Source organism: Lingula anatina, chromosome 1, assembly GCF_051362555.1.
Source record: "Lingula anatina isolate TDL-2025a chromosome 1, LinAna3.0, whole genome shotgun sequence".
Classification (NCBI taxonomy): Eukaryota; Metazoa; Brachiopoda; class Lingulata; order Lingulida; family Lingulidae; genus Lingula; species Lingula anatina.
The window spans coordinates 21859456-21886504 of NC_141767.1; the positions used below are offsets into that span (position 1 = coordinate 21859456).

The window sequence follows — 27049 nt, forward strand, 5'->3', positions numbered from 1 at the left end:
AGAATTTCTGTCTAAATTCAAATTATTGCGTTGTGTGCCGAAGTCTTTCTTCCCCGAATTTGAATTAAATGTACGTTTTTGGATTCTATTTATAGTGAATTTCGCTATAAGCTTGGTAGTGTATTGTGCTTTGATAGGTGTAATTATTTTGAATCAATTTAATTCTCGCTTACAAATGTACAGTGGCGAGTGCATCAAGGTTGCCAAGCAAGCGTGCGACTTACGATGAGCTCGTTACGCTGCCGGGTATAGGTCCTAAACGTGCAGAAAGGATAATATACGCTAGAGAGCAAGGGATCCCCGTGACCAGATCCAACATTTTGGAAATTTGTGGATCCAATACCGGATCAAATAAAATCAAAAATTTCTCTTTTGGGGGTACTCACAGCAGTGAATTAGGATCTGAAGTCAACATGGGTGACCTAGACCCTAGCGTATTATCAAAAAACTCATTACACAACTTCTAAAGTGACTTCCTACATTCAGCATGAAGGAAGAGCGGCTGCTGAGAGATATAGGGTGGAATTTGAAAAGATTCTCAAACTGGGTGAGAAAATTCAACACCAAGAACAAATTTCTCGCAGTAAAAATGTAAAGAACGCTGCTAATTATTCACCATCAACATATTCTAAATTAAAATCTTGTTCAAAGTCACATTTTCACTCAGCTATTGACCCAAAATCTTTCACATCGCAGCCAGCCACTTTAGCCTCTGAATACGACATTTTTACTCTGCCTATTGAGAGGCTGCATGCCAATAACAAAGATAAAAAAAAGTAACATCATCTGTGCATGCAAAGTCTCCAGGCCGCGTCATGAACCCTGATACTGTTACTTCCTTGCCGAATGGTAAGGACAGTAGTCGGCACTTTGCTCCGTCTGTCCATAAGGGTGATGTGAATTATGATCTGTATCAGTTTCATGTTCCTAAACCCGGACGGCGGCAACGACATGTTGAGCAAAATTTTGCCGATACAGTTCAACAAAATCATGATTACCGGTCTAGTTCAATAGGAAAACATTATACGCGACCTAGAATCTCGTCTCCCGTTTTCTGTGACGAACCACTAATTTATGAAAGGGATAACAGTGAAAAAGAATACTTTCGGCTACCCAAACCAGAAAAAGTAGGTCCAAAAAGTAAAAAGGACAGAGTAGACCCCAGTGATTTACCTAAACAATTATCGTTTGACGGAAACAGTGACGACTGGGAGTCTTTCAGAAAAAGATATGAAAGTTATCGCCAGATAAAAGAGTGGTCAGAAAACGAGTGTCTGGACTACCTTCTGTGGTGTCTTGAAGGCGAGGCTTTGGCACTGTATAATAGCCATCTCAGAGCAAATAAAAATGTGTCGTACACATCTATAATGAAAGAAATGGACTTAGTGTTCGGGATTAAAAAACATCCCGATTCGGCTCGTCTGGCATTTCATACTGCCGTTCAATCGCAAAACGAAACGCTAAACCAGTGGCTGTGCCGCGTTTTGTTACTGGTCAGAGATGCTTATCCTGATAAATCGGAGTCTTTTAGGACAAAAGAAACAATATCAAAATTTTGTCAAGATTGTATTGATCAGGATGCTGGGCGTTATACTAGTTTAAAGCATCCAGCAAGCATCAGCGACGCAATAACACATATGGTGGACTATCAACATGTTTGTAAACCCACGAATAGTCATAAACAAACGAAAAAAATTCGTGAAAAAATTCAAATATGTTCTCTCAATCTTACAGCTAGAGAAAATCAACAATCTCCATCTGAAAATGTTGAAAAACTAGTCGAGTCCATCATAGAGAAACGCGTCAGCCAGCAGCCAAAATTGAGCACAATTCAATTTAATTCAATGGCTGACTTGGAAAAAACGGTTGAACATTTGGTCAGGAAGTCCACACCTAAAACATCAAGTGTGTGTTTCTTCTGTAAAAGAAAAGACCATTTTAAAAGAAATTGCCAGAAATATAAAGAGTTCTTAAAACGAAAAAATACTGAAAAAGAACTCGAAAAACAAGAGCGAGCTGATAACGCTGAGTCATTTAAACTTATGGTTCGAGCATCGAGTACATGTTCAAATACACTGTCTCAAATGCATGGCACAGAAAAACCTCACCTAGTAGAACAATCACTGCAGCAAAATCAACGTAGGGGCGTGGAGTGGGAGTCTGACCCTAGTATAGATCAAAATCCTGGGCTTTCAGGCAATTTTTCGTCCATTAAGTGGTCTCGGGTGTAGATCAGTGGAAAACAGGACGTGGGCGCGCAAATTTCTGTAATGTCAGGGAGAGTGTATTGCGTGCATTTAGGTTAGCCACCAGTTTTTAGTTATATTGACCTACTATCTCTTGCTGCAGGGAATTGGAAATTTGGAAATACAGGTTTGCGACAAAATTTAGTGGTGAGATTAACTCTCGTACATGTAGTACCAATGACGGTTAAAAATTGAATGCATATGTTCAGTGCAACTAAAGTTTTCTGCAAATTGACGAAAAAGATAAAGCGGGACAAAGGATTCGCAGATCAAAGAAATAAGAGTTGCACCAGTACGTATAAAAAAGGAAAGAAAAGAACAGTGGTAACCCCAAAAATCGGAACATGATTCCATGCGAAATCGATAAAATGGCTGAAAGGTAGTCATGGAAAGAAAACGAGTAAAATGGGGTCACTGATTCGGAGAATGGTGCTGTCCGAAAATTCCGCTCAATAAAGAAAACTTCGTGCGATAAAGTCATGTGGTAGCTACAGTAGCAAATGACATTTTGGAAACATCTAAATTTGATTGGTATTAACTTAGGGGGTGGATTGTAAAGTTAAAAAAATAATAATAATAAAAACCTGTGCCTGCATTGTCAGTTACAAAGCTGATGAGACAACATGTACCGATGTATATCGAATCTTAAAATACGCTTGTGGGATAAAACATACTAGTGGAGGTTTTCATTCACCCTCCTATAAGTATAACTGGTAACATCCCTATAACAAGTGTACACCCGAACCAAAACCTAACTTGTGGGATTAAATTCTGCAGGGGTTTCAAGTGTTAATTCCCCTAATTTCGAGAATATCCCTAGAACAAGTAACCGATTGAAAAGGACTAAATGTCACAGACTCTGAAGGTGGGTGGAAGCACTAAGGGCCCTTCAAGTGCCCCATTCACTGGAAGACGTTTGTAAAACTAAAAATTAACACAAAACTACCGGTAGTATAACATCTTTCAAGACTCCAAACATCGGGAGTCCAAATTTAAATAAAACCGCTGGTGAAGTTCACATCGGGCTAGACTCTTCGGGTTGCGTGTCTCTAGTAAAACAGGTTATCCCTGGACATCTGGAAGTGATGTTTAAAGTATCTAAAGGGAATAGTGTAGAATCAAATTTAGAAGGGGTGTTTTCTAAATTGAAATATGTTTTTACTAGAGACAATTTTGATCTTGGTCGGTCTTAAGTCACTCAACGTGGAAATGATGCCGGGAATGCGAAATTTAAATAAAACCGCTGGTGAAGTTCACATCGGGCTAGACTCTTCGGGTTGCGTGTCTCTAGTAAAACAGGTTATCCCTGGACATCTGGAAGTGATGTTTAAAGTATCTAAAGGGAATAGTGTAGAATCAAATTTAGAAGGGGTGTTTTCTAAATTGAAATATGTTTTTACTAGAGACAATTTTGATCTTGGTCGGTCTTAAGTCACTCAACGTGGAAATGAAGCCGGGAATGCCGAATCCCTTAAATCGCTTATGCGGTGGATGCTTGCGTGTGTCATGCAGAAAGCATAGGGGGCATTGTTAACGGAATGTTAACAACCGGATTCATACAAGGCTGACAAGAGTCAGTCTGTGTGGACATTAGCACCGGTGTTGAATAAGTAAACGTGACGTCACGGTGAAAAATTTCCAATAGGGAAAATTTAAAATATTGCTAGCAATTTCCTTAAAGAATTAGACTATCACTTTGTGATGTAGTTTATTTTTGTGTTTAAGAAAAATGGCTACAGTCTATTAAGATCAATCAATGGACTATAACTGTTATGTAGCTTATTTCTGTGTTAACACATGACTACAGTCCATATGACTATCACTCTGTGATGTAGTTTATTTTGTGTTAATAAATCGCTACAGTCTATTGTGATCAATGGACTATAACTGTTATGTAGCTTATTTTTGTGTTAACACGTGACTACAGTCTAATTTGATGAAATTTTGAAAAACCGGGATCTTATTTTTGCATTCCATTTCTCTTTTTATTTATTTATGAGAATTTTTGGAACGGACTATCACTATATTTTTGGTGATGTGACTGGCTGGTGAATGAACAGCCTATCACAGTCTGTTCTACTGTTTATTTATTTTTTGTATTTTTTTTCGGCGGACTATCACCTCAGTGATGTTGTTAGCACTAACAGCTAATGACAGTCTGTACGAATATTTCAACTGGAATCCACTTTATTTTATTTATCGAAAGGAATTTTGAGTTTGTACATGGACAAACATGTATTTATAAGTAGCTCCTTTCAAATAAAAGTGGGGGGAATGTTGTGTTCGTGCATTTTCCTACCTTCACCCGGTGTGCTCTCCCTGCGCGGAGAGCGCGCAATTACGGTAAGTACTGCGCAAACCAGGTGGAGAGTCCAACTTCCTTGCCTGATCCCGGTGAGTACAACTCAACCACAGCTACCGTGCAGACGTGTACGGTACGGACGACCAAAAAATAATCAGAATTGAGACACAATACACAGTGATCTACAATCTCACTTCGTAAGTAGAACCATTGAATACTTTAGCGCGTCATGAAAGTGATCGTCGGTGAGGGAAATAAATAGATAGAAATTATGTACTGTCGTCTGTTTGAATCTCAAGTTATGTTAGCACATATTGTACACAGCAAAATAAAATTTCAAAAGGAGGATAAAACGTGCTTGAAACACGTGTTAGGTGAAAATTGCGGCTTATCTTGCGTTACACTTCCGGTAAAATGCAATACTTCCGGTAAGATGGACGTTTTGGCAGATGCCCCTAACAATCCGACGATATCAAAGATTTCCATTGCTATATTTTAATCAATTCGACCAAACTGACATTTTCATGAAATTAATTAATTAATCTTGGTCGAATTGTTTGGCATATTACCGTAGTTCAAATACTGTGACGGAAGCTGTACTAGGCGAATGCGGAAGGTATCCATTGTATACCAATTATATGGTAAATAGCATTAAATATTGGTTAAAGCTTGGACCTAAATAGAGAAGGACAAGTAACGCGGAGAAAGATCAAAGGATAATCGGCTTAGCGCGAGCTCTTCGCGAAACGATGTGCGTTCGGATCACGTGACCTCCCGTACAGGTAGCGAGCATATCGCGGCTGTTGATGACTTTGTGTCATTTGGACAGGTAGCTGGTGATAACGCGAGGAAAACGTTCGGGTGGATGAGTCAAGACACTTATAGAGATAAAATGTAAGTACAATCCCTTTTGCTATTTTGGATGCTAGATGAGAATAAGGTATGTTTGTTCATGGAGGAATTCAAAATGCCCAATATGGTGAAGGCAATCGTGTTTGATGCCGAAAAATGAGTGTTTAAAATTGTACAACTGCGGTGTCGAATACTTGTCTTTAGCTATGATCCGATAGAAAAATATTTCTAGTCTCGAAATTTTACCTCTATGTAAAGAATAAGCCTTAGATGCGGCAATAATTTAACCTCAAATCGTGTTTTGAATTAAAATGACGCAATTCCTCTCCGATTTATTCGACTCGCCAACATCGTTTTAGGTCTGGTATTTTTTACGTACGGTTTAGATAAAGGTGGCATCAACACCGCTGTGTACTATATGTATAGGTTTATGTTACTTGCTTAAGTGGGCCCAAATTATGGAATGATAATTAATATTTTAAACTCTTAATATGGGCTCTCGTTGCAACATGGCACCACACATGCAATTGTGACACACAAAAACGCACCTGTGATCCTTTTAAAACCCTTTATCAAAGTTGACATTAACACTGCTCTGAAGTATATATATATTTACACATTACCGGCTACAGTCTGAGAATGATAATTTTTATTTTTATAACTCTCAATATGGGCTATCATTGCAATATGGCACCACACATGCAATTATGACACACAAAAACGCACCTGTGATCCTTTTAATATCCTTTTATCAAAGTTGACATTAACACTGCTCTAAAGTATATATATATTTACACATTACCGGCTACAGTCAGCTCTGGTCTGAAAATGATAATTATTATTTTTTTGACTCTCAATATGGGCTATCATAGCAATATGACACCACACATGCAATTGTTACACACAAAAACGCAACTGTGATTCTTTAAATATCCTTTTATCAAAGTTGACATTAACACTGCTCGAAAGTATATATATATACTTACACATTACCGGCTCCAGTCACCTCCAGTCTGAGAATGATAATTATTATTTTTTAACTCTTAATATGGGCTATCATTGCAATATGGCACCACCCATGCAATTGTGACACACAAAAACGCACCTGTGGGCCTTTTAATATCCTTTAATCAAAGTTGACATTAACTCTACTCTGAAGTATATATGTATATTCACATGACCGGCTAAAGTCTGCTCCAGTTTGAGAATAATAATTATTAGTTTTTCATTTTTAAATTGGATTCCCTAAACAGAATAAAGACGATTGACAAAAACCCTCATTGGTCTTATTGACCCATTAGAGCTTGCGTCATCAAAACAAACGGCAGCCATACTGGAGGGAGACCGAAATCGTCTGCTGCGCATGAACAAGCCATGTCTGTAGTTCAGTTTTCTTTTTCTGTATTTTCTTTTATATTTAATTTATATTTTATATTTATTATAGCAAAATGATGAATTACTGCAGGGTATTTGATCGAGAGAAGATAACTAACTTTACAAGCGTTCAAAGACTGCCTGCAGTGGCAACAATCCATGGTGAAGGAACTAAAACCATAAACGGAGGAAAGACGGCGAGGTGGCTTTGAATCAAGACTCTTCGGAAGAGTAAAGGACAAAACTAATTTATTTTATAGCAAAGAATGAAGAGCCGAGGAGCCGAGGAGATCACGTGACATGTGTACGCTATAGACACTAGTGTAAACGCTCTGCTGTTTTCTGTAGATGAAATCTCTCCTTTGACACTGATCGAAATAACAAAGTTACAGGTGGACTATAAAGGTACACTGTATCAGGTAACGCACTTCATTATAGAAAAAACGCTCATTATAACGCGAAGATTTGGATTTTTTCATTTGAACTATAGGCCTATAGGCCTATCTATACGTACAGAAAGAAACTGTCAAATTTGAGAAGTGCTCAACGTTACGCAATCGGAAGCTATAGTTCCTTTGTTACCCGAACAATAGACACAATGGCATCTAATAACCCCAGCGAAAACGAACAAAGCGGACAAAGGACCTCAGACAAAGTCCCGAAGAAAATGCTGCAACTACAGATCAACTCGACTCCCGCATATATACGGCACAGCAATGCCAGTGGGAAAAGACCACAAAAGAAGAAAAGAACAAGATCAAACAGCATGGACTTAACAGAAAACATTACGGTAGACGAACTACGATCCATCCAAGCTACTCTAGCAGAGATTAAAAGTGAAATGATAAGAAAATCTGACGTTAAGGAAATCATTGCCCAAATGAAACATGAAATCAAGCAGGAGGTGAAGGAGGATATTAAACAAGAAATGCAACAATACTTGACTGATAGACTCAGCCTCCTGAGCGAGAAAATAGATGCCCTATATCTGGAAAACGAATCCCTGCTTGAGAAACTTTCCAAACAAATCAGTGACACAAGGAAGTCTCTTGACAACCTAAAAGAAACCAGCCATTTGGCGAAAACAGCTGTGAAAATGGCAAACCACAACCAGCAGTATTCGCAGAAAAACAACATTAAGTTTTTAAACTGGCCGGAAAAACCAAAAGAAGACCTGAGGAGAGACCTCTGCCGCATCCTGAAGGAAAAGGTGAATGTGGACATAAGCCCCGCCTCAATTCTGGGAATCCACAGAATACCAGGAAACAGCGGTGGCGCAAGACCCGTTATAGCCAAATTCGTTAACACCGAGGAAAAAACGAAAGTTATCAAGCATAGACAAGCACTGAAAGGTAACTTTATAATGTTCGATCACATTACTCAGAAAAATGCTGAGTTGATCAAAATTCTAAAAGGTAAAGAAGCTGTGCATTCAGCCTGGTACTTCAGTGGCAGAATATTTGCCATAAGAAATGACGGTCGCCGATATACATTCGACATATTCGACGATATCGACACCAAATTAAAACAATAAGCCTGAAAATGAACTTTATACGGACACTGGAATTTTGGAGAATAAAAATCAATGTAAAACTGAAAGTAGTTATAAACAGCAGAGCGGTAACTGTTAGCTAGCCGCTCTAGCATCAAATTATTATTATCATTATTATTATCATTATTTTTTTTAATTACTAGTTATTAGTACTATCCTGTGTATGTGTGTGTTTTCGATAGTTTGTCTTGGTGTGTATGTCAATTCTGGTAGAATGGGTACAAGTGGTCTATTGTATGCGTGGGTGGATGGAAGTGAATTTGATAATGCATTATATAGTATAACCGATATATATGTAGATAAGTTATCCCTATTAGTTTGCAACAACGAAACACTTAGATTTGATACCTCAGTACGATTGCTTTACCTACACTTAGAATATGACTGTGCGATGTAAATTTATTTTCTGTCGTATATACATATGCGGCAGAAACCTGGTAGATATACACAGATCAAATCAAATATTAAAATATGCTCAGTAAATTGTAGGGGCCTTGGGGACCGAAATAAGCGGTTAGATGTGTTCAATTTCTTGCGGAAGAAATCCTTTTCCATCTACTGTTTACAAGATACTCATAGTACATTATCTATGGAAAAATATATAGCAGCTGAATGGGGTTTAAATGCTTTTTCAGTCATGGAACCTCTAATTCAAGAGGAGTTGCAATATTGGTTAACAATAATTTTGAATATAAAATTAAGGAGGTTGAGAAAGACACTGGCGGAAACTTTATTGCTCTTAGTATGACAGTAGATGAAAAAGACATTTCACTCATAAATCTGTATGGTCCCAATAATGATTCACCTGAATTTTTCTTAAAAATACACGAGACAATAATGAATTTTGGAAATCAGGATCATATTATCTGTGGGGACTTTAACTTAGTATTAAACCAAGAGAAGGACACATATAACTATAAACATAAAAATAACCCCAAGGCCTCTAATCAACTTTATACCTTGATGGAATTACATAACTGGCACGACATATGGAGGGAAATGCATGAGGATGTTAGACAGTATACATGGCGGCAGCCTACGCCTTTTAAACAGGCAAGGTTAGATTATTTTATTGTTTCCACAACCATTACAAATTATATCGAAGATAGTCAGATTATTCCAGGTTATAAGAGCGACCACTCCATTATAACTCTGGACTTACAGTTAAAAAGGAAAATTAAACACGGAAAAGGTTTTTGGAAATTCAATAACTCCCACTTATATGAAAGTGAGTATGCCGATATGGTAAAGCAGATAATCAATGAAGCTATCTTAGAGTATGCAGCAGCGCCCTATAATAGAGATAACATACTGAATATTGACAGACATTCTTTACAGTTAACTATAAGCGATGGGCTATTTCTTGAAACTCTCTTAATGAAAATTAGGGGGAAAACGATTGTTTTTGGTGCTAGGATAAAAAAGAAAAGAGAGTCAGAGGAAAAACAAGTGGAAAATACTATAAACGACCTAGAGAATGATCTTAAAAATGAGGCCGAATTAGACAAAAAAGAAGAAATTCTTGATATGATAAATAAGGAAAAGATGAAACTGGAAAATATAAGAAAAATAAAAGTAAAAGGCATAATGATAAGATCAAAAGAAAGATGGATAGAATACGGAGAAAAACCATCAAAATACTTTTTAGCACTGGAAAATCGCAATTTTACAAATAAGTCAATAACTAAACTGGTAACAGATAACGGAAATACTCTTACTGAACAAAATGAGATTCTCAAAGAAACCGCACGCTTCTACGAAAATTTATTTAAGAAACAAAATCACAAATCAGTAGACATAAAAACTCGATTGGAAAATATTGAAACTCCAAAATTGACCGAAGTCGAGGCATCCTCGCTCGAAGGAAAGATAAACTACGCTGAACTCTATACAGTATTAAGACAAACGAAAAATGAAAAGAGCCCAGGTACCGATGGGTTTACTAACGAATTTTTCAAATTCTTTTGGAAAGTACTGAATAGTTTTTTAATAAGATGTATAAACGAGGCATACGAAAAAGACAAACTACCTATAACTCTTACCCGGGGTATAATCGTCCTTCTACCTAAACATAATAAGCCTACCAACTCGTTAAAAAACCTAAGACCAATATCACTACTTAATGTTGTGTATAAACTCGCCTCGGCATGTATAACGAATCGAATAAAGAAAGTATTACCAATATTAATAAATGAAGACCAAAATGGGTTTATGGCGGGCAGATACATAGGTGAGAATACACGGACCATTTTCGACTTAATTGAATACTGTGACGCACATGAAATACCAGGTCTGTTGATGCAAATCGATTTTGCTAAGGCTTTCGATTCAATCGACTGGGGTTTTATCGAAAAAACCTTTGAATTCTTTGGCTTTGGAGAATCTATCATAAAATGGATAAAACTCTTCCTTAAAGACTCCTCTTCGTGTATCTTGGTTAATGGTTTTGCCTCTTCTTTCTTCAATCTTTCTCGGGGTTGCCGTCAGGGGGATCCCATCTCCCCTTACCTTTTCATTCTTTGTGCTGAGATACTAAGTATCATGTTAAAAAATGAAATAGACATAAAAGGCATTACAATACATAATCAAACTTTTCTCATCTCCCAGTATGCTGATGACACAACTTTTGTGTTGGATGGGACTGAAAAAAGTTTAAGAAATACCCTAAAGGTTCTAAATGAATTCTCCCAATTTTCTGGACTACAAATGAACAATCAAAAAACTAAATTAAACTGGTTCGGAAGCAAGAAAGACTCACAAGAGAGCATGTGTAAAGAGTTGAATCTCGATTGGAATGAACGTTTTTTCAGAATCCTTGGAATAGATTTCTCAGTAAATTTACATGAAATGATTGAGAAAAATTATAGAGAGAAACTCGAAGATATGGAAAGAATTATGAAACAATGGACTCACCGATCGCTAACAGTTTTGGGGAGAAATGTAATTTTTAAATCACTGATCCTTCCAAAAATGACTCATTTATTTTCCACATTGCCAATACCAAACAAATATGTAGACAAAATACAAAAAATGTGCTTTAATTTCATATGGAATGGAAATATTGAAAGAGTAAAACGAGATATAATGACACAGTCGTACTCAAATGGAGGTATAAAAGTCCCCGATATTAGAAACTATATTGATTCCCTAAAAATTTCATGGCTCAGGAGAATCATGCACAAAAATTCAAAATGGTCTTTCTTTTTCCTTAGTCTGATCCCTGAAAGTAAGGGTGTACACTGGTCTGAAATGGGAATGTCTGAAATGCAAAAAATTAAGAACGGATCAAAAAATGCTTTTTGGAATCAGGTCATTGATGCATGGTGCAGACTGTTAAAGAATAAAAAGATTGATACAAAAGAAAATTTTTTAAAAGAATGTTTATGGCTAAATGATAAAATAAGGATAAAAAACAATCCTATTCTTATAAGAACCTGTAATAAAATAGGTATAAGAAACATAAATGACTTGATCGATACACAGGGAAATTACCTCACATACCAACAGTTCAAGGAAAGGCACGGGAATATAATAAATTATGTTACGTTCACAAGTATACTATGCGCAGTAAAAAAATTTCAAAAACAAATGAATATAGACAATTTACACGAAAAAATTGAGCTCCCTATAATTTCAACCCAACTTAAATGGCTATTAAAATTTACAAAAGGGGGGAAACCTTTTTACAATATTTTGAACTCAAACGAAATGAAAAAGACTAATGCAATGTCAAAATGGGAACTCCTTTCTAAAGAACCTTTCACAGCTGAAGAGTGGAAAATTTTGAATAACATTCCTTTCCAATGTACTTTTGATACTAAACTGCGCTGGTTTCAATTTAGAGTATCAAAAAGAATTTTAGCTACAAATAATTTTTTACGAAAAATTGGGATAAAAGACACAGAGACCTGCTCCTTCTGTAACGAACACCCTAAAACTCTTCAACACTTATTTATTGAGTGCAAAGTAATTGCTCCCCTTTGGGCAAAAATACAAGACTGGATCCATTTAAAGACTGGACTTGTATTACAATTAACAGCATCTGATATAATTCTAGGAATTCCAAATTTGAAATGCAATGCGCTCAACAGTTTGCTGATCATAACAAAATTTATTATATATAAATTTAAAATGAAAAACATTACCCCGAACATAGAAAATATTAAAATAGAATGGAGACAGGCCTACATCGCAGAGAGAAATTTAAGTCTGAGAAACATGACAATAGATAAATTTAATGAAAAATGGAAAAAGCTGCAGCCTCTCTTCCTGGACTGATATCTTCTATCTGCGTATGTTCCCCTGCCGATATTTTGATAGTAAAACACATATTTGTTTTTATCTGTATTAGATCATATTATTTATTAAGTATTATTAAGTATTTTACTATAAGGTTATCAATACATCGTTGTTGACATATATATTAAATGACACAGTAACTATATATATATATATATATTGCAAATGACTGAGTGTCTCTTTGTGAGTGAGTGAGTGAGAGAGTGAGTGTGATTTTTATTTAGTTATTTATAAATTTTGTATTTTTTGTTGAGATCTGTACTTATTTGAGATATGCAATAAAAAAAAAAAAAAAAAAAAAAAGAATGAAGAGCCAGCTGTGCAGATTTTACCATAAAAGAAAAAAAAACAGTAGAAAACCAAAGACCTAGGTGTGTACGTTTGGGGCGCACGTACACTGCATATATATTTAAGGTAGTGCCCAAAAAGTTTTGGTGGAGAGTGTTAATTTGTTAAAACGTGTGGAAATACCCAGGCAGGGTTTCGACTTTTATAATGAAGACTCACCTATTGCCTTGGGTGTAATTTGTTATCAGTTACGGTGCTCTCTAGATTTTATCGGCTGTCACCTACCTTTTGAATACCTGGTTAGCATTATTGCCAATTAGTGTCAAGGCTATATTTGTACTGTACAGTACACAGCTGAGCTGGGCCAATTAAATCAATTACCTGTATGAAGTGTATTTGGAAGTTAGTGGCTTTATTTTCGATTTGGTGTAGTGATAAGAGTAATTTTATTTTGCAAGTAAATTCTACCTCAGGTGTAATTGACATATAACCTCATGAAATGAATTTGCACTTTCCTCTGTAAAAATGTTAAATTCTGCTCCTTTCAACTGTAATGTTGTAAGTTACAATATGAATAAAAATCACTATTGTTATCTTTCTATTAATTTACGTTAAGGAAATTGATCAGGCATTTCTCACCAAGCCACATTGATTGGGTGCAAGTAAATTATATATATATATATATATATATATATATATATATATATATATAAACCCGAAGCTTTTCATGAAAGGTACAAAAGGCAGCTACATGTAGATGACACACAAGGTAGAAGCAGCAAAAAATATTCCTAGATCTTTGTGACCAGCTGAGGAGACAGGATCTGAACATCAGAAGAGTGAAATCCAGTGCATGACAGGAGTTATTTAATTGAAGCGACACTCAGAACTCAGCATTTCATGTTCACTTTATTCATACAAAATGTGCACTTTTCCTATATGTTTAAGCAAATGGTTGCAGAAATGAAGATCAATTCATGAACTGAATTATTGTTATTTTACATTGGACATCATAAATACATAAGTGTGAAAAATGCCTTGCTTCTGTGAATGACTGAATAATAAAATCCTAACAATGTTGCTTATATGAATGGTTGCATTCATGGTGAATATTAAACTCTCTCAAACAACAGTCTTGTTACATGTACTTTCTAATGAACCAATATGAAGTACAAGAATGCTGAAATAATTTCTAACAGCTTCACGATGTAGAGATAAGTCATAACTGACAGCAATATTTCATGTCATAAGACAATCACACATTCTTCCTTGAGTCCACAAGGGTTTATCCTGATGATCAGCTCAAATTTCTCCTTATATCTATCCTTTATGAAAAAGTTGCTTCTATGTAAGGTTAAACTTATGTTTACACATTAAACTCTCTCAAACTATAACTGTTATTACCCAATGAACAAGAAAAATGAAGTACAAGATAACTGAACTATCTTCTGACAACACGATGTTGGGTAAGTACCGGTAGCATTTAGTAGGATTTCACGTTTTTAGACTGTCTTGAGTTCATATCGGTCGATCCCGCTGATCAGCTGAAGCTTCAGCTTGTATATATCCTTTTCCCTTTGGTGTACTTGATCGCGATATGAAGTTAATTTTATTTTATTTTATTTGGTTCACCTATATTACCGCTACTATTCCCCGTCGTTCATTCCCTCCAGCATGGCCGCGGGACTAGTGTTACGGAGCAAATATGACGTCACTGTAATGGGTTAATAGTGAAAGTGTATATGTGGACATGTACGCATGCAAAGTTCATGATTATATTTACTCGGGTAATGGTCATAAAAGTAGATCTTGATCACATTTGTGATAAGAGTCTCACCTCTGTAATTGCCTTGCTACATTGCATTATCTTGTTATCAGGTGCTTGAAATCTTTGAAATAATCCTGAGACATGCCTTTGGATAGCACCTAGCTGGCTTTATCAAATCATCAAAGGGCCAGACGGCTTAGTTACCTGGCTGATAATGATCTAGAAAGTCCGTGCCTAAAAAAGGGAAGTAAATTTAACTAGAGGGAAAATCTACCTGACAGGTAGAATCTTGAGATGCATTTGATAAGGCTTACCTGTGGCTCAAATGTCCAAGTAGAAGTAAAAAAGGCAATTGTCATTTATAGTAGTTTGTGATAAAAACATTCTTATTCTCTTCCAGATTCTCTCCACAAGATGCCGGAAAGTTAAAATTGGACAATGCACCATTGCCCAAGAGGAGACTCACTAATTAAACATTTGGACAGTAATTGACATAGGTCAATGAGAAATTAGTTTATACCTTTTATAAATAAGTTAATACTACTTGGATACAAATAGGAAAGAACTCCAACATGACTTTCACAAAAAGAGACTAGAAAACTGCACATGTATTGTATATTCATCATCACTAGCTTTGTAACAAGCATTTTAAAATTTTAATGTTTACTTTTTTAATAATAAATATTGGAATGTACTCAAGTTGTTTTATATTTCCTATCTTATAATGAAAAAAAATCAAATGTAAAAAACATGGATTATATGTTAAGACAGTTTTTTCTTGCTTGATTGAAATTGCATATTCAATTACCTCAGAATACACTAACTACAGGTTTAAAAAATCTGATCCTGATAAAATACATACTCACATTTGACATTGACCCTCTTGCAGTGATATGCGTCTTATTTGTCAAATCTTTTATTATTTAAAGTTGTGTAAAAAAAAAAGGAAGTGAAAAGAAATAAAAAGAAGATTTTTTATATCAAATATATGCATTTTTTATTACCATAAGATCAGTATTGGTGAAATTAATCTCATATTGTAAACGGGTAACTTTTAATGAAAAATAAAACGAAATATAAATGAATATAAATGAAAGATAGTTGCTGACTGAAAAAAAAATATTATAAATACTTATAATAAGTTCTTGAATTATGACTGCTTTTCAGTTACTGAAAACAGAAAGCCATATTTTGGTACCTGGTGTATTATTTTCTACCAAACTAATACGACAAATCTGACTGGCCCCTAATGGTAATATATAATTTCACAAACATGCCAAAAAGGTCCATTTTTAATTTGTCTGATTCACCATGTAGTGTTCACAAATATAATTCCCGGACATGTAAATTAATTTGATTAGAGTCGATTGCTTGTGCACTCGACTCGTTTTATGGCCTTACCTGAAGTCATGTAACTTAAGTGGACGTGTGCAATTTGAATAATTAAAATTAGTATGTACCGCCAAATACTGCAGCACAGAATCCACCTAAAGATAAGAAATAGGTATAAAAGACGTATAGAATTAATATCGGGGAGCAGACTGAAGAATACTCGAAGGAGACCGCTCGACGGAGCTATGGGAGACGGCCTAGAGCTTGGAGGCTTCACGTATAGAACATGTAGTTAGATATCGTCAACGAATAAACCATTAAACTGGTCATTATGTGGACTTGGGTTTTCTTTGCGCGACATCACGTAAATCTGACACGAACCGTGGAATTTAGAATCGCGTTATCCACTGAGTAAGTTTAAAACGTAATGTCCTATTTCGAGCCCACGCTTGAATTAAGCGTTCTAAATTATATAAGTTTAGGACATTCATCTCATATGTATATGTAAAGGTACATAACATATTTGGCCGAGCTTCGCCAGTTTACGTTCCAATGCGCACAAGGAAGACCTGACTAGACACAAAATGGCCAGACGGGGAGGTAAGTATAGAAAGGTTATGTCTTCGCGCAGCGAAGATCGGTCGGCCAGGCAGTATCACCTACCGGCCGGTAAGTATGAACTATTGTTTATATCTTGCAGTAACAAGTATTTTAATTTCGGATTTTGTGTAAAATTTTGTTAGTTTTTAACGGTTTTTCGTGCCGTGGTAGGGCCTGTTCATGTTAAGATTAATTAAAAACTTTCCAAATTCAGTGCAAAGTAGGGGAGACTTGCCGGTTTTAAGTAAAATTCTATGATAGTAAGAGAGAAATAGACGGGATCTCCAGTTTTAAGTCGATTTTGTATGTTTTCGGGAAAAGCTACGCGCTGTTCGTTACGTGGCAGTCGTAGAAAGGTTATATTCAGGATTGCGTAGCGAAAAAAAAAAAATTAAGATAAGTTTTGCGTTGTTGGTAGTATATATCGTCTTTTGGTGTCGTTGTTGTATTTTAACATGTTTTCGGGTTATTGTTGCGTTGATTCGGTAATTGACGAAATTTCTTCGTAGTAAAATAAGGGTTTTACGTTGATATGGTCTTGAGCGGATTTTAAAATTTGTAACGTTCAGAGGTATACAGGCTACTGTGCTATTAATTATAACTGTCGTGCAAGGGCCGACAGAGACAAGCGGTAAGATAAGCAACTTCAAGTGTTTGCTAATTGCGCCGATCGAATTACATGTAATAGTCGGAGATTACATCAGAATTTGGTAACATAGATAAGAAGCGGCATTCGTGGTGATAAGGAACGTATTCTTAGGCAAATTTGAATATAGAGGCAATATCAAAGCTTTGGTCTATAATGGGAATATTAAAAACGGGTGTCGAAATAAACCGGACCGAACTGGTTTAGGCAAGGCACGTGCGTAGGCAGACAGTAATTAAAAACGGACACACAGACAGACAAACACGTGTACTTTTGGACTTAAATATTATGCGAGAGTGACAATTAAACGTCGTGACGGGTAATGAAGGAAGGAGGCTCATATGGCGTGGTGAAAACAGGTTAGTTTATCTCGAAGTGAGGTTAGAGACCCAGTATTTATTTTTTAAGGTTATCCTGCTGTTAAGTAATAGGAGCAGAAGATCTGGTACATTCCTAGCGACGTAGGGCTGCTTGTTAATTTAGGTCCACCGATGGATAAATGCAAGTAAGACCAGATGTTTTATTATTTATTTAAAATGGTTCCCTGCTTCCGTATGGGAGCGAAAAATTCTGGTATGTTCCTAGCGACGTAGGGCTGCTTGTTAATTTAGGTCCACCGATGGATAAATGCAAGTTAGACCAGATAATTTCTTTAAGGGTACCATGCTCCACGTTGGAGTGTCGGGACTGGTATTTTAGACCAGGTATTTTTTATGTTGATGCCTGCCCACGAAGGGATAGGTAGCAGAACCGTGTTCTGTGGGAACTGGGTAGAGATTTTGTCTTGCTAATATCTTGTTGTTGTTTGAGTAACCAGCCATGATGATCGATACGACGGGTGTTCTGTGACTTCGGAAACATACAGAGTTTTGCTGGTAATATGGGCCGGATATTGCTGGCAGACACAGACCATGACGGCACTGGTAGCTCACATAGTTTTATCTGCAGCATATGGCCAGGTGTTGCTGATGAGGCAGGCCGAGACGGCGCTGGTAGCTTGATACGGTCGTGACGGTGCTGGTAGCTTGATTAGGTCTAACTGTGGGTTTTCCTGTTGTCTGGGATGATAGGTGGTGTTTTTCCTCTTCATATTAGCCCTGATTGACTTTGTTTATTATCAATATTATTATTGTGGCGAGCTTGTGATTGGAATTGTTTCCCTGGAATAAATGGGTTAGCATTTTTTCCCTGAAATTAATGCTTATACGGTATATGCATATTAAAAAAAAAAAAAAAAAAGGAGTAATGACAGATGTATGTTGAACGTAGATACAACCGAAGGGAGGTTTAAGTATGAAAAAAAAAACAAACAAAAAGACGATGAAACTTTATTATAACGAAGAAAGTTTATTTTCCCCTGTGTCTCGTTTCAGGTGACAGTGAATGGTCCCTGCATCGCCGTGCCTGAGTCATCGCCTCCGACCCGCCGCGCATCCAAGGCTGATCCATTAGACCGATCCGTCCTGCGCCTTGGAACCCAAGTAACTCTACAGCCGAGAGTGGTGGACCCCGCCGTTTTGCCGATGATTCCATTGAAAGACTAAACACTAAAAGACTCAAATGAATTTTAAAGACTTTAAAATATAAGGCGCTCATTTGCCCGGTTTCCAGAGCTATTTTTCCTTAAATTGATAAAGAAAGATATAAATTAAAGGGTTTTATCTCTGGTTTTCCTCCGGGCCTGTCTGTAACGTGTTCTTCTATTAACGTGCTTCGCTTTGTATATATGTTGTAAATATAATGTAGAGTGAATGTCTCCAACGTGGTAAATGAAAAAAAAAATGTATTTTTTTTTTTTCTGGTAAAAAGGGAAGGCGTGTAGTGTTCACAAATATAATTCCCGGACATGTAAATTAATTTGATTAGAGTCGATTGCTTGTGCACTCGACTCGTTTTATGGCCTTACCTGAAGTCATGTAACTTAAGTGGACGTGTGCAATTTGAATAATTAAAATTAGTATGTACCGCCAAATACTGCAGCACAGAATCCACCTAAAGATAAGAAATAGGTATAAAAGATGTATAGAATTAATATCGGGGAGCAGACTGAAGAATACTCGAAGGAGACCGCTCGACGGAGCTATGGGAGACGGCCTAGAGCTTGGAGGCTTCACGTATAGAACATGTAGTTAGATATCGTCAACGAATAAACCATTAAACTGGTCATTATGTGGACTTGGGTTTTCTTTGCGCGACATCACGTAAATCTGACACGAACCGTGGAATTTAGAATCGCGTTATCCACTGAGTAAGTTTAAAACGTAATGTCCTATTTCGAGCCCACGCTTGAATTAAGCGTTCTAAATTATATAAGTTTAGGACATTCATCTCATATGTATATGTAAAGGTACATAACAACCAGCAATAATTCATGAGAGCTTTATTTTGTAAGGCCAAGTTCATAATTCCTTCACGGAGATCCCCATGGTTGTGATAAAAAAATGTGTTTTCCTCGGAGAATACTTCCCTCACCACCTCCACAAACAGAAACAAAATGTCGGTTACATGACACAGTCCTCCTCTGTCAACCATCTCAGTCCACTGTCTTGACACCTTTAGATATGCTGCCCCATCTGAGGATGGCTTGCCTTTTCTAAACCATGTTTTTATTATAGTAGCATACTGCAAGCTCTTTAGTTCACATTTTTTTGACAATTTTTGACACATATATATCCTGCCACATATCGAAGGGTCTGCTGTTCACTGTCTGTCATTTTACTCTTTGTCACACTCATTTTTTTCTGTCCATGTCTTCCCTATACTTGATCATCACAGTCGCTATGTTCTGAAGTGTTTCTTAGAAAATCCATGCCTTTGGTGGTAAAATCAGGTGATGTCCTTAACTTGTGGAACTTGGTCCAAACTTTGTCCTTCTGCCTGCTTGGCAATGCCTCCCTGTCCCCAGCGGTGACTGCCTCCCAAAGAAAACCCCTGAACCACTCAGGCAAACAGACAAGCTTTGACTTGAAAGCAGACAAGACAGCAATGACACTTCTACCTGTCTTGGTAATACCGTAGATTTGGTTGTCTATTACTTCCTGGATCCCAACTAAGACCAACATAAAAACAACCTCTTCAAACTTAGATCTTGTAAGGTCAGACTTCCGACCAGGGGATAGTGCAGGTTTGCTTTTGTACCTAAAGTAAAAATAAAAAAATAATGTATCATATAGAAAAACAAGTCTGTGGTAAAGCTTTTGAGTCTCTTTTGAGCAGCATGACATCAAATTGACAGATTGTAAGATCAGATGTGAGACTGGCCAACATTGTACATTAAAAAAGTAATAACCAACACAATGTTACAATTTGACCAATTGCATTTTCTCTAATTCTAAGATCTTAAATTAAAAACGTAATTAAATTTATATACATACTTCTTTCTTTTTTTTGGTACAGGCTCTGGAACAAAGTCACCCTCATCGTCGCCCAAATCAAAACTTGATTCTAAAATTTCTGCCCATTCCGCATCATCATCGTCTAAAAAGAATACAAAGTCGTCCTTCCCGTACATTTTGCAATAGTTGTCTGACTTAACCTTCTCTTAACTCTACCTTAAATAGTAAATGTCATCTGACACGGCTGCTCCTTTAACAATTTAACAAGCAGATCGATGACACTCACGATTGGTTTGTGACACTAGGCAATCTGGTTTAATTGACACCTGTGTTTGGTCAGTGTCAAAGTGACTTCTGCGCGTGATAAGATGTCAAATGAATACGTGCCATTTAAGAAAACGTGCGAAAAACTTACAGGGCCGTAGCCTGAGCAAAATGCCAGGGGGGGCAGTAAGCGGACATGAGGGGGCGAAGCCCCCAAGGGGGGGGGGTGTCCCCCTATCACGATGTGGAAAATTCCAAATTCCAGGGGGGGCAGCTGCCCCCCCTGCCCCCCCGGAGGCTACGGCCCTGACTTACCTGTGTAAATTTGATTGATCTTCCGGGGTGTCACAACTACATGTAGGAAGGAGATTTCCGGTCGTTGGGTGCGTATTCCTGTCCTGTCAGAGACTATCTCACGGACAGGAAAAGACAGCAGGTATTGCAGACAAACTTCACAACCCGTTTTTATGAGGTAACGGGGGAAAAATGCCGAAAACCCCTCAAGAAATTTCCACGTGTTGACGGAAACCTGTGTGCTCGCAACTGCAAGATGGTGGCAATGCTGTATCATAGCAACCACGAGGGACTGCGAGAAATTGCGTTATCAATGCAGAGAAACAATAGAAATGCACTGAAGCACAGCGCGCGCTACCTTAATAATAATAATAAGCTGTTCAGACGCCCGTGGAGCTATCAAAACAGATTATGTGAGACAATGGAAGGCACACTTGGGCCACAGATGTTAAAACGCTGTTATACAGATATGGATTTGGATATGTCTGGGAGGCTCAGGGTGTGTGAAATTCTGTTTTATTTATCAAAGTTTTCAGAAAAAGATTAGTACATGTAGATAAAGCTGGCCAAATATCGCACAGTGACATATGCAGCCCGGGAGCCACTGGTCTGCCGCGTGGCTATTAAACAAACCGGAAGTTCGAGAATTTGAATTGGGCAATATTTTTTTAGATTTATAGGGTGTCATAAACGGTGTATTATCTCGGCTATTAACGTACTTGGGGTTACAATATGTACATTGTCATATTGAGAAATAAATTTCGAATAATGTGAGATGACCCAAAAGTTGATCTACAGCATATTTAATGTTGAAAAATGAGTTTGAAATCGAAATTTTATTAAAGCTATTACGGAAGTTCGTTTTTGATTTTGATTTTTGTACCTATAGAGGCTTCCGCACAACTTGAAATTACTACAAGTTGTGGAAAATTTATTCAGCTTTCTGTCAATGTAAGCATGTAAAGAACTTCCCAGCGGGCAAATCAACATTGAATCAATGTTGAATCAACGTTGATGGTCAACGTTGAAACTATGTTGATATGACGTTGACTATGAAAGTTGACTCAACGTTGAACCATCAAGGTTGAATCAACCTTGAGGTATCAATGTTGAATCAACGTTGACGGTCAACGTTGAAACTATGTTGATATGACGTTGACTATGAAAGTTGACTCAACGTTGAACCATCAAGGTTGAATCAACCTTGAGGTATCAATGTTGAATCAACGTTGACAGTCAACGTTGAAACTATGTTGATATGACGTTGACTATGAAAGTTGAATCAACGTTGAACCATCAAGGTTGAATCAACCTTGAGGTATCAATGTTGAATCAACGTTGACGGTCAACGTTGAAACTATGTTGATATGACGTTGACCATGAAAGTTGACTCAACGTTGAACCATCAAGGTTGAATCAACCTTGAGGTATCAATGTTGAATCAACATTGACGGTCAACGTTGAAACTATGTTGATATGACGTTGACTATGAAAGTTGAATCAACGTTGAACCATCAAGGTTGAATCAACCTTGAGGTATCAATGTTGAATCAACGTTGACAGTCAACATTGAAACTATGTTGATATGACGTTGACTATGAAAGTTGAATCAACATTGAACCATCAAGGTTGAATCAACCTTGAACCATCAAGGTTCAAACAACCTTGAGGTATCAATGTTGAATCAATATTGATACCTCAATGTTGAATCAATGTTGAAATAAAGTTGAATTTGAAAATTGAATTAACGTTGATATATCAATTAGGTTATCAGGATATTTGATTGAAATTTGCCTGATGGCTGAAGGTGTACTCCAAGATATAAAGCATTTCTTGAAATAAAAAGACTCAGATCTGAAAAGGGGGGGAAATTAGGAAAATTACCTACTAAAAAAGGTAATTTCGGAAGAAAGGGGGGGAGGTCCAGACCCCGGGACCGCCCCTGTATCCACCTATGGTTGTCAGATTCTTTTTAAACTTTCCAGTTTGATGCTCAGTGTTACGGACCAAAACAGCCCGAACATAAAAAAACACAAACAACAACTAACTTAACTATGAATATAATATATTACAAACAATGAACATACACTACATAAACTAACTACATGTAATACTATCATGTTGCATTAACTTTAACATTTGTCAAATACAGTTAAATTCTAACAGATTCGTAGACAGTTAAGTTTTGAAGACGCAATGTCACAGTTTTACGAGTCGTATTTCTGTTAAATGTTCCTCCTGATAGTGTGGGGTTTTGAAGACGCAATGTCACCGTTTTCCATGTCCTTATCTGTTGAACGATCATCCTGATAGTGTGGGGTTTTGAAGACGCAATGTCACCGTTTTCCATGTCCTTATCTGTTGAACGATCCTCCTGATAGTGTGGCCTCACAAAGTACTGTTAATAAAGTACAGTTTTTGTACTGTAAAAGTGTTACACACTGTCCACACTCACGTGTTGCATCAGTTCATGTTATCCGGAGTCTCGCACTTAATAACAGTCCCGCACTTCATTTACATTATACAAGTATGCAGGCACATGTACGGTAATTACTCATAAAAATTAAACAACAAATTAGCTTTACTTAAATAATTATAACATCACATCAGGTAGTTAAGATAATTTTAAGAATACAAAAACAAAGGGTCACCAGTCTAATTTTTTTCTCACAGCTAACTTATATTTCCAGGAAAACAGGCATTTTTGGCTTTTTCAAGCTTTTTCTTCAACCTTGAGTAACATTTTGTCAATTTGCCATAAAGTAAGGCTGGTGACCCTATGTTTTTTTTCTTTTTCTTAAAGATAACCTGTGGAAAGTTAAAAAAAAAAAACTGACGACCGCTTTTTTCACAAAATTAATTTTAATGAAAAAGGGGTAAAACAAGCGTTTTATGAGGGGCAATTACCCCTATGCATACCTCTCTAGTGAGATAATCATTTAAAACTATTATCAAGGTTATTATTAAGGTTATAAAGTTAAGGTTGGCCCAATGTTGAGATCCAGTTGATATGTCAACATTGACAAAGGGTTTACAAACACAGGTTGATTCAATGTTGAAATCCTGTTGATCTATCAACATTGAAAACTGATTGACAAAGAAAGGTAAAATCAATGTTGAGACCCTGTTGATCTATCAACATTGACAATTGGTTGACAAGAAAAGGTTGATTCAATGTTGAAATCCTGTTGATCTATCAACATTGAAAATTGATTGACAAGGAAAGGTAAAATCAATGTTGAGACCCTGTTGATCTATCAACATTGACAATTGGTTGACAAGAAAAGGTTGATTCAATGTTGAGATCTTGTTGATCTATCAATATTGATGGATCAACATCATCTCAACCTATCCTCAATGTTGAATCAACGTTGAGTGCCCGCTGGGTTTGCCTTAAGCTGTGAATGGCACAAATCAATTCACGACCATGTCAGCCTGAAAACTCTCACTTACGATATCCGCATATAAGCCTCGCTTTGACTTAGTGCTTTCTCATGAGCTTCAGTCTCGTTTTAGTTTTTCCTTCACACAGTATTACTTATATTAACCGATTACAGTGACGTCATATTTGCTCCGTAACACTCGTCCAGCGGCCATTCTGGAGGGAAAGAACGACGGGGAATAGTAGCGTAAATATAGGTGAACCAAATAAAATGAAATAATCTTCATATCGTGATCAAGTACACCAAAAGGAAAATAGTATATACATGTGAAAACTTCAGCTGATCAGCGTGATCGACCCATATAAACTCAAGACAGTCCAAAGACGTGAAATCCTGACCTACCCCTGTATCCCAACATCGTGGAATGTTGTCAGAAGCTAGTTCAGTTATCTTGTACTTCATTTTTCTTGTTCATTGGGTAATAAAAGTTATAGCTTTAGAGAGTTTACTGTGTAATCATAAGTTCAACCTTTCATAGAAGCAACTTTGTACATAAAGGATAGATATAAGGAGAAATTTGAGCTGACTATCGGGATCAACCCTTACGGACTCAAAGAAGAGAGTATGCAGGGTTGTGACAAGAAATATTGCTGTCAGATATGATTTAACTGTACATCATGAAGCTGTCAGAAATTATTTCAGCATTCTTGTGCTTCATTTTGGTTCATTAGGAAGTATTTGTAACATGACTGTTGTTTGAGAGTTCAATATTTTACCATGAATTCAACCATTCACAGTAGCAACATTGTTAGCATTTTATTATTAGTCCAGACCTTCACAGAAGCAATGTATTTTTCAAACTTATGACATTCAATGTAACATAACAACAAGTCAGTTCATGAATTGATCTTTATTTGATTGAAAATATAGGAAAATGCACATTTTGTATGGATAAAAGTAAACATGAAATGCAAAATATTGTTGCACAATTCAATGACAGATTATCAGGGTCCCTTTCCTTTTGGTTGATAACACTGACATGAAAAATATTTCCATACTTTTAATGATGCAATGCAACATGTACATGAGCATATTAAGTCGAATCAAGCCACCATAATTTGAGAAACCTGTTTAGTATATTTTTAATCTATGTCTAGAGAAATGCTTGATTGAAGACTCACAATTGATATGTGCTGTGTGGGTATGTACATATTAGGCCTTAGATGGTGTTACTAAGCAGTTTGTAATTTTATTTAGGAGAATTCCACAACTGGTGGTCACAATTTAAAAATGCACAACAGTGACAACCTACATGTACAACAGCCATCTGTTTCTGCATATCAGACCATCTGTGGGAGGTGCACCATACAAAATTTTATATTTCTTGCAAACTTTTCCATTTAGCCTTTAAACATATGAGAAAGAAAAAAGTGTTTTCATTTCTTCTTGTGCTTCTGCTCACAATTCTAAATAAATAGAAAACCTGTCCTTGTTGTATGCAAGCTATCAGGATAACAACTTTAAAACAACGAATGAACAATGAAATAAATAAACAAATCCAATTAAATAACTCCTGTCATGCACTGAATTTCACTCTCCTGATGTTCAGATCCTGTCTCCTCAGCTGGTCACAAAGATATAAGAATATTTTTTTCGCTGCTTCTACCTTGTGTGCCATCTAGCTGCCTTTTGTACCTGTCACTTTTTTTTTTTTTTTTTTTTGATAACCAAGATTTATTTGCACCCAATCATTCAGTGTGGCTTGGTGGGGAAATGTCAGATCAATTTCCTAAATGTAAATTAACAAAAAAAAGGTAACAATAGTTATTTTTATTCATATTGTAACTTGCATCATAATACAGTAGGAAAACACAGAATTCAACATTTTTCAAATTCATTTCATAAGTTCATTCAATTAAATGGTACCTGAGCTAGAATATATACTTACAAAACAGATTTACTCTTAACACTACACTAAATCTAAAATCAAGCCACTAACTTCCAAATACACATGACACAGGTAATTGATTTCATTGGCCCAGCTGAGCTGTGTACATTGTACTGTAGCCTTGACACTAATTGACAATAATGCTAACCAGGTATTAAAGAGGTAGATGACAGCAGATAACATCCAAAGAGCACCATAACTGATAACAAATTACACCCAAGGCAATAAGTGAGTCTTCATAATGAAAGTCGAAACCCTGCCTGGGTATTTCCACACGTTTTTACAACACACTCTCCACCAAGACTTTTTGGGCACTACTAATATGCAGTGTACGTGCGCTCATATCTTATACACCTCGGTCATTGGTTTTCTACTTTTTTTTCTTTTATGGTAAAGGCTGCACAGCTGGGTCTTCATTCTTTGCTGTAAAATAAATTAGTTTTATCCTTTACTTGTTCGATGAGTCTTGATTCAAAGCCACTCCTCAGTCTCTTCTCCGTTTACGGTTTTCGTCCCTACACCTTGGATTGTTACCACTGCAGGCAGTCTGTGAACGCTTGTTAAGT

At 36.7% G+C, this 27049-nt stretch overlaps 1 protein-coding gene and 1 long non-coding RNA gene across 2 annotated transcripts; one reads left to right on the forward strand and one right to left on the reverse strand.

The window, feature by feature from the left end:
- The first annotated feature begins 5211 nt into the window (after positions 1 to 5211).
- On the forward strand, positions 5212 to 15391 carry LOC147764104 (uncharacterized). Its single transcript, XR_015334417.1, has 2 exons — positions 5212 to 5442; positions 15082 to 15391. It is a non-coding gene; the product is annotated as an uncharacterized LOC147764104 (long non-coding RNA).
- Positions 15392 to 16932: 1541 nt separating this feature from the next.
- On the reverse strand, positions 16933 to 21528 carry LOC106173704 (uncharacterized). The gene is made up of 3 exons (XM_086999138.1): positions 21174 to 21528; positions 20634 to 20736; positions 16933 to 20397 (listed from the first exon to the last, which is right to left on the reverse strand). Exons 1-3 carry the CDS (start codon positions 21427 to 21429, stop codon positions 20016 to 20018), a joined length of 741 nt encoding a protein of 246 aa, XP_086855264.1. The 5' UTR covers positions 21430 to 21528; the 3' UTR covers positions 16933 to 20015.
- Positions 21529 to 27049: the final 5521 nt, after the last annotated feature.

Excerpts from the sequence above, each read along its gene's own strand:
- LOC106173704 (XM_086999138.1), bottom strand. The coding sequence starts at position 21,429 with ATGATACAGCATTGCCACCATCTTGCAGTTGCGAGCACACAGGTTTCC. Across the intron at positions 20,737-21,173 it reads GATCAATCAAATTTACACAG|ACGATGATGATGCGGAATGG; the intron begins GTAAGTCAGGGC and ends TATTCTTTTTAG. Across the intron at positions 20,398-20,633 it reads GTACCAAAAAAAAGAAAGAA|GTACAAAAGCAAACCTGCAC; the intron begins GTATGTATATAA and ends TTTTTACTTTAG.